Below are 12,291 nucleotides of genomic sequence, written 5' to 3'. Positions count from 1 at the left end.
AAACATTTTTTTTTTCTTCGTTTTGCAGCTTTTAAAATCAGACCTCATCCAACACTTTTGAATCCTGCTCTTTTTGTGATGGCATGATCATAACAAGCATGGTATCACTTTAGAGAAAATTAAATTATCTTTTGAATGATGTCAAACATGCATCGTGTGTAATTCGGAGTTGGGAGAAATCAATAGCCAAACTCAGATTTTTGAGGGGTTTATATATGCATATATATATACACACACACACACACACAAACACGCAGTCCAATGTGCATTTCAGATATTGGCGTTACTGGCTTTCCTTAGTTGAGGTTAATCGGATCATCCGCTCTCCGTGAGACAGGACTCTGGTCTAACTCTCAATCAACATTATGTCCAGTTGATCTCGGTCCCACTTCGCATATTTTTTCTTTTACTTTTTCAAGTGAACATTGTGTTAATAAAAAAAGTTCTTCAAATTAAATAATATTAAGTTGTGTCGAAATGGGGAGGCTTATAATATAGTTTAACTCACACCAAAAGGAGTGTATCGGTCGCCAATTTACCAAACATACAATATAAACAATAATGTAACAGACAAGACTTTAATACAGAACTGAATATTTACGACTACGTATGGCTGACCTTTAATAGCTCATTGTCAAAACGTAATACACATAATCCACGCAACAATTGAGTTCAAATTATGAGCTGTAGATACTATCTCCGTCTTTCGGATTTTTTTGTTGCAAGGATAGATTATGTAGGCCTAAGATCCGGTCCTATGGTTGTGCCAATTTGAGCGTTGCGAATCTCTGGTATCCAAGATCCTCCATGACATCTCCGCAATCATGTTCAACCTGTTCAATCTCAAGCTCTCTGAGATCCTTCATCCATTTCTGAGCGGTCTTACGCGAATTCTTATGCACTGAAAACGTTCCAGGATCGCTGTCTTTTGCCTGTGAATTATTGCGGACCCATTCCCTGACGCTCTGTGGCAAGGGTAACCCTACAAATCGGTAGAGGTCCTCCGTTGTGTTGAGAGGCGCTGCCGCGAAGTCTTCATACCTGAGAAGGTGGTACCTGCCCCGGAGCCAGTCTGGCATGGTTTTTGCTTCTTTGAGAGTCTCCCGCATCCATTTGCACATGGTAGGAATGCAGTCTTTGATACGTTCGGTAGAGTTTGTAAGCCCGAGGGGTGCAAGCCGGCCTCTCGTCTGGAACTCCGCCTCATGCGCTCGCACCAGGTCGCTCCACTCCTCAAAGTAATAGTGGATACGCGAAGCAGCTGACCCTCTTGGATCACGCACTAAGTGAATGACCTTGACATTGACCTTGTCCTCGACTACCAAGGGTTTTATATTCCCGAGATCAGCCCGGATGATCTTCGTAGCCATGATCCCATTGTATGAAGTACACAGATTATTTACCATGTCAGAACTTCGAAATTTACATTGAGTTATTTCTCCTGTTGCCTGGCATATCGCACGGTTGTTGATAAGACCGCCCCAAGGATTGGTTAAACGGACAAACTCCTCTGTCACATTGCACGCCGCAATATCTCTTAGAGTTTTCGTCGAGTATTCATAAAGTTCCCGCGGAAACGGTGAAAATGGAAGCCGTCTTTCATTTCTAATCTTATCAAGCAACCATAACGGCTCAAAGAGGAAAAAGATATTTGGATTTTGATTGAAAAGCTCTCCGATGATTGAAGAGCCAAAACGCCACTGCGCCATGATGACAACAAACGTCGATGACACCCTCAACGATGAGGATATGGATGTTGTCGATCGGGAGTCGACCACTCCCTGATCTTCAGTGCGGACTCTAATTTTGCCCTCGTCTGAGACTCCTGGAAGTCCATATTTCCGACTTGTGATATTTTCCACTGATTCACGTTCTTTCAAAGTATTTCTCGATATATTTCGAAAATTTTCGTTGAAAATATTTCGGGATTTTCCCTCTGGCAGATTTGAGTTATCTTCCTCAGACAAATTCCGGGCATTATTGTTTGGCGTACTGTTTGGTTTTGTGCTGTGAAAATGTTGAAAAATTACCTGGGAAATTTGCCGAGAGTTGACCTCGGTGCCGTGTGACGCCCTTCTCTGACCGTCCTTGCCATTGCTGTAAAGAGTAAACTTGCCATAGGTCATTGTCATCAGGGAGATAGAAATAAATGCGATGGATAATGCAACGGCGGTACTCCACTTTGACAGAAATACACGTCTACAATGCAAAAGAACCCTCATATCTTCGGTCACTTTTATTCTCCCACCTCCATAGAAATGATGTATGGAACGCTGCTCGGGAGTCCTGGATAATAATTTTAAAAAATACAGAAAGGAATAATGAAATTGCGAAAACAAAAATTAGTAAATAAGGAAATGTTTGCCCAATGAGGATTTTTTTAATGAACACAAAGATGAAACTCCTGAAGACGGACAGTCAACCTGTCCGAAACGTCGAGTCTCTATACTACTCATCATCTCTACTCGCCGACTCAAGCCAGCATCTCCTCATCAGCTCTACTACTCAAGCTGTTCTCACTCAACATTCCTTCTGGTTTACAGTCCTTTTCAGGACTATTTTCAAGAAAGAATACTCTACTCTCAAATCTCCACTTTCTCGCCTATCCACTTCTTCTCTTCTATCCACTGTTTCTATAACACTCCACATGGTGTACCGTAAACCACATCAGCAATTGTACATGCCACCATGCAAACCTTCAAACAACATCTGACAAAGATGAAACTATTTGATTGACAAACACACTCACACCGGTAATAGGTAAATTCCTAACATATATCACTTTTCTTTTTGCAATTACTACGATTGGTATTACTTGCCTTCTTTTCGATCTAATTGAGTAGTTATGCAATTTCCAACCAGAAGACGATGAAAATCATCAGTAATGTGTGGCATATGCCGTTATTTAGCAGACATGGCAGAGGAGCCGTAATTTTATCGTGATCTATTTTCATCCACCATTGGTTCATTTGATGTTCGAAGGCCAATGCGTGATAAAACTTGTTTTGTGTTTGACGATTAATTATGCAAACAATGCGCAGGTGCTATAGTTCAACCTCACTGAGATAGTGATAAGCATTTAAAGCTCAGCAAAATTAGGCATTGAAAACTAACGTGATAATTGTAAAAAAAATGAAAATGTGTATTTTATCGAAAAATAAACTATCAAATGCAAAGTAGTATTAATAATTTGATATTTGATTAATAATTTGATATCATTTGGCCATTATGGCTATATAAATTTATGTCTTGCGATTAGTGTCAATATTCGATTTGCCTTTGTATTAAACGGATATCACAATTAACCTGTAGTGAAGTTACTGAGGTATGATTCAAATTCCCCCGGGTTTCCTCAGATCGCATGGCTAAGGTGGCTCATCTGTTTAAAGTATGATATCTGAGGCGAATTATGCACCAGCAAATTATCATCATTATTATAAGTGTCATTTTTGATCATCAATATTATCAATAATATTATAATTGTATTGTTGCTACCATTATTCTATATTTATTAGAATGACTATTAATATAATCAATATTATTACCAGTATTACCATGATTACTGTATTTTTGTCATAATTATTATCATTACCATTGTTATTAGTGCTACTTCTACAACAAATAGTACCATTGCTACTACTGCTACTACTACTACTAATAATAATAATACTAATACCTTTGCCTTTAACTTTCTTGTCATTGTGCTTTCATTGTTAATAAGATGATATTCCCATATGATAATCATAACTAAGGTCTTGAAAAAGAATCAGAAGCAGCTATACACTCAAAGGTCGAAATGTTTGAAGCGAATGAAAGCTAGCACAAAGGTCGTTTCTCAAACTAGGTCTTATGTTCAATGAGAAGCTGAAGTCCATCATAACCATGGCACATGTCTCAATGCTGAAACCGACACCAACGTTCCGTAACACACAGCTTTCAATGATCGAAGAACATTTTTTCTGCGATTGATTGCATTGAATACAATGTACAATCAATCATAAGAATCACGCGTACGATTAATCGCTGCCTTGTGTCACAGGACCCTAGCCAATTCGTTTTAACGTCATTTCCAATGCCATATCATCGATTGTGTAGTTTTGGCGTCGGTTTCATTCGTGAGAGAGTATCACTGCATGTACGTGGCGTCATGTTATCCTTACCTTAATCTTTGATAGCAGTTTGCAGGGAATCTTCCATAACCATCTCCCAATGTACTTCCAGCATGTCCAGCAAACACAAACACAAATCACTGCAAGGCATAATGATACGATAAGTTGCCATGAGTTTTACCCGTCCATTTCTTCGGTTCGCGGTCGACTATTTCGAGAGGTAGAACCATGGACCTACCGTGGTAAAACGTATATGTTGTTATTGGTCATGTTGGGATACACTGTGTGAGTCGGTTAGTACGGTCTGTCTTAGCACCGATGCGGAAGACGTCATTCTCCGAAGCCGTCGATGGTTTATTGTTCATAGTCTGCTTGCTTTGTAATACGCGATTGCATAAGGGATCATGGTGAAGAAGGGAGTTAGATAATAAGTCCATTGTTACGTCATACATCACAACTCCTGCTTTCACTGCTCTACATAGGTAGTCCTTTTTCAAAGAGTCTAAATTGGCAAATGAGCCTTCCATTCTGAATGTCGTGTCACCACTGCCCACTGCCCGGCTTAAGAAGAACATGAGAAAAAAAGCCATGCAGGCTTGTGTAACCACAAATCTTACTATAGAAGGATCCATGGTGTAACATAAGTCCCTTGTCGGGTTAAGTAGATATAGCCTAATTTTTGTTTAAAGTGATTGGTTAATATTGGTTTGAATTTTAAAAAATCTGAGCTAGAAGGTCACACTTGTCATCTATGTCTGTGATATGTTACAAAAATGAAGCCCAGAAAAAATTGTGTTCGAAAATAATTATTCAGTGCTACAAAAATTGAAATATAAAGTGACCGGAAACACCAATTTAATTTCATCCCATCCACTTATGTGTACAATTAAGGCGTCTATAGGACGCCTATTTACAAAATCAGTGTTTGCCTTGTAGTTTTAGCTTTTCATTCTCAATAATGGTTGTTTTCAGGGTTTATTAGTTCTAATACATGCACTTGTACACATGTTTCATCTTGGTTTGATAATTTTTTAAATCGGCTGCTCACAAAGTTAAACAATACCTTTAAGTGTAAAACGAACAGCGTAAGTATGTAAAGATGTTCTCCATGCATAACATTAGTGAGCATTTTGATGCAGGCAATGCGATGACCTTTTAAATGAGATGATCATCATGACATAATTTGTGTCCCAATTGAAAATAGTGACAACGCGGCCTTTCTTTGGTTTTCCTTCTCTTTGATGTTTAAATGTCCATTTATTTTTCATCCATTTATTTATTTATTCATTGGCTGGAGTCTGAATTCAGCATATTTCGAACTTATAGGATTCCTTTCAAGTCTGTTTCGGGTGAATCGTGGTTCTTGAAATAACCTCTTTACAAGTTTATTTGATGAAACGTACCCCTCATATCTCATTTCGTCACACCAAAGTAATATTTGCTTCAATACGTTAAATGTATTTTGTCAACTGATCTAAAGAAATGCATTAACATTAGATGAATATAAGTAAGAACATTATTTTTACATATACATTTATATCTTTACTTAATGAATTAACACGTCAAATATTGCGGGTTTGTATGAATTACACCTACAGATAAACATTAACTGATTTGAAAGACAATGTGTGACTTATGGGAATATGTTGAACATATACAAAGGATTGCACTTTTTTGTTCGTTAGTAATGAGAAATAAGACTAAGTAAGGTCTCTTAATTCCAGGCAGATTCCATAGTTCTTGTTTAATTTGACAATAAGAAAAATTATTGATCATTTCGATTTCTAGAAAATATGATAAACGTGAAATAAAAAAAAAATTATCTATATAGCTCATGATAAAGGTTTAATTATTTAAACGTGTGTTCTCTGTAGTTTATCTACATGAATAACAGAAATTACATGGAGTAGTATTTGACACAGGTATAAGTCAAAAGTGAGAGAATGATTACCACTCGACACTGGATACCAACGTTTTAATTTTTTCACTACATTTTTCGTTACCTTTAGACATGTTAGATGGAATATGTTTGCAAATGACTTGTCGAGAGGCATCTCATGTATACGTTGCGTTATAATAAATTGGCGGCACGCACATTTTGGACGGTCCTTGCAAAGGCCCTTTCATGCAATCGGCCCCTGGTTTGCGAGACTAGACTCAGACTTTCAATAAATCAATAAAGATCAAGATGTTAAAAAGGTGTCTGTCCCTCTTGATAACAATTAGACCAGTTAGACGTAGACTAACAATCAATAATATTACCCCAGTCAATTGCCATCTTATGCGGACCATTTAACAGAGGAGTCCCGGGGAATTGGCTGTTAATGTGTAAGGGATGTTTCACTTTGGATTGAGTGCATGCTTATTGTCTTCTCAAGGAGGGTCGTTGTGTTTGTACCACGGACATAAAAGGAAGTGGTTTGTACAAAGAAATAATTCCCAAAGTCGAGAGGATGCGAATGGTATCTCCAATTTTGCGTCTTATTTGTGGTACAAACACGACATGGAAGGGGTCCGGGTCTAGTGGTTAATATTCTCGTCTTTCAATCTGAGCATGCTGAGGGACATGGGTTCGATTCCCAGCGGTGAGGTAAATGGGTATCGACAGGAGGTAATTCCTCAAAAAGATGTGAGCACCGGAACTGGCGGTAGAATATAGCTTAGCCAGGGTAATATTGGAGCGCTTTGAGCACCTAACAAGGTGGATACGAGCGCTAAAAATCCTACATTATTATTAGTATTTGTGTATTTCCACATACACTGGCTTCTCTGTATAGGCCTATCTACTTTCGCTTCTCATACGACGGTCAATTTATAAGATTTATTTGCAGCATATACTTTCTAATTAACAACTTTGATATTTTGATTCTCTGTATAAACAAGTAGTGAGAGGGAAGTGTGGAGACAAATGGATATTTGATAGAATCCAATGCTGTGCGATAAGGAGGAGACACACAAACAATTTTCTATGTCATTACAAATCATCACGAGGGATTTTTCTAATATCGAATCCGTAAGACACCCCAAAACAACAAACGTGTATAACTATATCGATTTTTAAAGATTTTTTTTTCACGTGACCGAACGGATCCCTCTTGAGAAGAAAAATTAAAATTTGTCATGTTAAATGCCGATAAGACAAAAGTGTGACCCCCTTTATAAGCGATTCTTTTTTTTTTTTCTTGTTGGTTTTTTTCGGGGACGCAATATTTCAAATTTTTGGGTACCCCCTTTTTTCTTTGTCAAATTTCTCCCCTGAAAAATGTGCCCCCCTTTTGGAATATCCTGGATCCGCTTTATCTTTCATCAAAATAGAAATGATAATATTCCCATCCCCCCCCCATCTACCCATACCATGTCGTTGCGCTGATGATACATATTCGCCTATTTCTCGTTGGTAGTCATGTGACCTCTTTCAAGTTGCAATTCAATATATCTATGCACCCCTCAGACCTCTGATTACGTCAATCTCAGGTAGCTCGTGACATGAGATATCATCACTATGATCAGGATGCTAAGCCGGGTGGGTGTTTCATAAAGCTGATCGTAAGTTAAGAGCGACTTTAAGAACGACTGGTGAGCCTTTCTCACGCGCTTTAATTACCAACGGACATTTAATGGTGCATATCATTTACCACCAGAAAGGACCACCAGTCGTTCTTAAAGTCGCTCTTAAATTTAATACGAACGCTTTATGAAACGGCCCCCTGGATTCATCCTAGCAAAGACAGTAAGGTCAGCCACAGTCTTAAAGACCAATTTGCATTTTGCTATCATTTCCATCGATACTTGATTGTTTAACAAAATGAAGGAGACCAAGTTGTTTTTACTCGTAGTAAAAGCTGCGATAGCCACGTTTTACATGCGCTATATGGTTGATTAATAGTAGTAGTAGTATAGTAGGAGTATATGAGTAATAGTAATAGTAGTAGTAGTAGTAGTAGTAGTAGTAGTAGTAGTAGTAGTAGTAGTAGTAGTAGTAGTAGTAGTAGTAGTAGTAGTATAGTAGTAGTAGTAATAGTAGTAGTAGTAGTAGTAGTAGTATAGTAGTAGTAGGAGGAGGAGTAGTCCTACATGTAGTAGGCATATATAGGCAGCAGAATTTGAAGTAGTAGTATTAGTGGTTAGCCTTTTTTCCCTTGTGAGTGATGATTTTTTTGTCATGATGGCAGTAATATGATTATTTTAAAAACTATTATTATCATTATCATTATTACAGGTATTATTAATATTATTCTTATAGTAGCAGTAGTGGTAGCAGCAACAGCACTAGCGCGCAGTTTATAAATTCAAGAGGCTACTTGATCTTATCATTTCAACAATTCTGAAGTCTATAATGATACACCTAGCTTAATAATCGAACCAAAGATTTTGAGAGGGAAAACATGAAGAGAGGTGCAATATTTCAACAACAAAAAAGTCCTGAGCAATCGAAAATGTTGACATGTTTAGTACAAGAACCTAATTTCGTGATGAATTTTGACCGTATATCTAAATTTGAAAATATGTCATATTCTACCCTTTCTCATTTCCTTATTTTTCTTAGTCGTGGATTTTTTTTTATTTGTTTATTTTATTTGTTATTATTTTTGGGGAGTGAAACTAAAAGTTAGTGATTTTTTTTTCTTTTTCTCATCATTTACACACGCCCACCTTATCTTTAAGCAAGCGCCAAATCGTTAGCTCACTTTCAATTATCCGTCCGATAAAGATAACACGTATGGACAGCGGCTAAAGTCAGCACGAGGTCATAATGTTTTCCTATATCATGTATATGGTATCCTTTAACGCCGAACGGTGCGGGAGAGCTGATATTTTCACTGATATTTAATCTAATTGTACTAATTGGGAAGTATTGATCCATGATTTAAGAAAGGGAGTCACACGCAAAAGCAGTCTAACATTCAGCTTAAGAGCACCCTTCTCCAAGTTCTTCATTCTAAGATAAAGGACTCCGGCATTTTATCCATTTGGTTAAAGGGATTTTTCTGAGATGGACCTGATGTCTAACTAATAATTCACTCCTGTTTCAGATAAGATGTTTTTCATAAAAATGGAAAGGTCTTTCGGAGCATTTTCATAAACATGTTCCATTCAATATTATTAAAAAAATAATTCATGACATTACAAACACTGAATTTGGGGAACAAAGCTGCTTTAACTCCCATTAATAATATCATTTATACATGATGAAAAGGCTGCAACATCATAATTTCACGTTCTTAAAAATAGGAACATTGTGAAATCATTAGCAGGTCTAGACTTATACATTACAGTTGTATTTCACACTTGAAAAGTGAGGCTAAGTGGATTGAATACCCTATTGCAGTGAATGATAAAGACTTATCCTGTTTGCACGTTCAAGAGCAAGATTGATTTATTGATTGATAGAAGTAAACATTGCATCAGCATATGGAGTGTCTGTCTCGTGCTAAAGCAACACCAGAGTCTCATAAGACAAATGTTAGCAATCAAACGTACGCTTGATTTTCACGATTATTTGTACAATGCAGTCAATGCAATCAATTGTTTTAAATAAGGTTCTACGGTGATTCCTGAGCTTTGCGTAGATGACGCCCCCCCCCGTCAAAAAAATGTTTCATCCTGGATTGTAACATACCCCTCCAGCTGTTATGTATATATTATCGTCCGTAAACTCCTCAGATGGCTCTGCATACATAAAGATGATGGCGATGATGATGATGATGAAGATGATGACAACAATACTGATAATTATTTCCGTAATTATTATTAGTAACTATGATGATGATGAATTTTTCAATAGTTGAAATGATAACATTTGATTTCATTTTATTTATTGTTTCGAATTCCAGAAAAAAAAATATTTAGAAAATCTGAATATACATAATGATAGCTACATTCACATTCTTGATCCATATGTAGTCATATTAAATTAGTGAATTATGTGAAAACCTATTTGAAAAGCATATCTTGTAAACATAGGGTCCCAGAAAAACAATTTTGATAAAAAAATAATACCATGACTGTAATCCATTAATCTTTTTATATAGCATTTTTCTACAATGGTTGCACATTAACCTCACCTGGGCTGAGTGCAACACAATATGGATATATTATTGCTTGGACTCGAACCCATGTCCCTCTGTTTTAATGTCCGGAAAAAAACTGCTCCACTGGGTCACAACGCTCCAAAATTTTTAAACGTTTCTTCTTATTAGGAGTATTCTGCATTTATTTTTCCCATTTCCTTGTTTTCACATCTCCTAAATGTTCTAAATCTTATCGCAAGGCATATTTGTTTTTTCCTAAAAGTTCACCCTGAAGAAAAGTTTGTTGTAAAAATAGGAGAAAAAAAAAAATTGGTGAAGGTTTGAGGAAAATCCGTTAAAGATCAAGAAAGTTATTAGATTTTTAAAGCTTTGGATTTGTGACGTCATATGCGATCAGCAGTCCTACATAGCGAATGGTAAAAAATCAATGAATTTCAAATTTGTATGGTTCCCGATGACTTTATTTTGTTTTTTATTTATGATCAGGTGTGAAATGGTTTGTCCATTGATATACAAAAGGCACAGTAAAAAAACATTTTCAATTTTCTGAGAAAGTGATATTTCATTGAATTTTGACCAAAAGCTATGTACGACTGTTGCTCGCGTATGACGCCACAAATCCAAAACTTTGAATTCTAATAACTTTCTTAATCTTTGACGGATTATCCTCAAACCTTTACCAATATTTTTCATTACTTTTTCTGCTATTTTGTACAATAAAATTTTCTTCAGGTTGAACTTCCCCTTTAATAGAATCATACTAGAGATAAACCCATGATCGGAAAATACAAGGGGTTCATTGCTAATTCATTAAAGGGGAAGTTCACCCTGACAAAAAGTTGATTGTAAAAATAGCAGAAAAAATAATAAAAATATTGCCGAAGGTTTGAGAAAAATTCATCAAATAATTAAAGTTATAGGAATTTAAATGATTTGATTGTGACGTCATATGCGAGCAGCACTCCTACATAGCGAATGGTAAAAAATCTATAAAATTTAAAGGGGAAGTTCACCCTGAAGAAAACTTTGTTGTAAAAATAGCAGAAAAAATAGTAAAAAATATTGGTGAAGGTTTGAGGAAAATCCGTTAAAGAGTAAGAAAGTTATTAGAGTTCAAAAATTTTGATTTGTGACGTCATAAACGAGCAGCTGCCCCATGTGTTATGTAATATAAAATGTATGAATTTCAAATTTTGTATGGTTCCTGATGACTTAATTTTTTTTTATTTTCATGATCGGGTGTGAAACGATTTGTCTATTGATATACAAAAGTTACAGTGAAAACCATTTTCAATTTTCTGAGAAAAAGACATTTCATTGATTTTTTACCATTCGCTATGTAGGAATGCTGCTCGCATATGACGTCACAAATCAAATAATTGAAATTCTAATAACTTTTTAATTATTTGATGATTTTTTCTCAAACCTTCGGCAATATTTTTTATTATTTTTTTTTGCTATTTTTACAATAAACTTTTTGTCAGGGTGAACTTCCCCTTTAATTTTCTCAGAAAATTGAAAATGGTTTTCACTGTACCTTTTGTATATCAATAGACAAATCATTTCACACCCGATCATGAATAGAAAACAAAAGTAAGTCATCAGGAACCATACAAAATTCGAAGTTAATGCATTTTATACTACATAACACATGGGGCAGCTGCTCGTTTATGACGTCACAAATCCAAAACTTTGAACTATAATAACTTTCTTACTTTTTAACGGATTTTCCTCAAACCTTCACCAATATTTTTTTACTATTCTTTTGCTATTTTCACAACAAAGTTTTCTTCAGGGTGACCTTCCCCTTTAAGCACAAAGATGGTCAATATTATTTGTGTTTAAAGCTATGGAAATGACCTTATCATTCATATCGTTACAGATCAATAAAAATCTGTTGTCAGTATGTGTTATTCCTATTGTCTAATGTTAACATTTTTTTCAGGGTACAGGAGTGATTACATAATTTGAAAAAAAAGTTTAACATTATTCCAATGAGTTACCGGTACAACATTCTTAATATTCCTTCATTCTTATTGCTGAAGGAAGAACACTTAAGTCTTTCGTAATATTGATTATTTTGTGGCTACAGCTGTGGTGTCATTACGTAGTTCAATACCTCTTAACATGATTCATAATTTTATACTTTA

General features: G+C 35.9%; 1 protein-coding gene across 1 annotated transcript; it reads right to left on the bottom strand.

Moving 5' to 3' along the window:
- Positions 1 to 203: 203 nt before the first annotated feature.
- Positions 204 to 4,421, bottom strand: LOC121421559 (carbohydrate sulfotransferase 4-like). The gene is made up of 2 exons (XM_041616309.1): positions 4,161 to 4,421; positions 204 to 2,286 (listed from the first exon to the last, which is right to left on the bottom strand). The coding sequence occupies exon 2, from the start codon at positions 2,220 to 2,222 to the stop codon at positions 756 to 758; it is 1,467 nt and encodes a 488-aa protein (XP_041472243.1). The 5' UTR covers positions 2,223 to 2,286; positions 4,161 to 4,421; the 3' UTR covers positions 204 to 755.
- Positions 4,422 to 12,291: the final 7,870 nt, after the last annotated feature.

This window comes from Lytechinus variegatus, chromosome 9 (genome assembly GCF_018143015.1).
Source record: "Lytechinus variegatus isolate NC3 chromosome 9, Lvar_3.0, whole genome shotgun sequence".
Classification (NCBI taxonomy): Eukaryota; Metazoa; Echinodermata; class Echinoidea; order Temnopleuroida; family Toxopneustidae; genus Lytechinus; species Lytechinus variegatus.
This window is presented reverse-complemented; position numbering and strand designations above follow the sequence as displayed.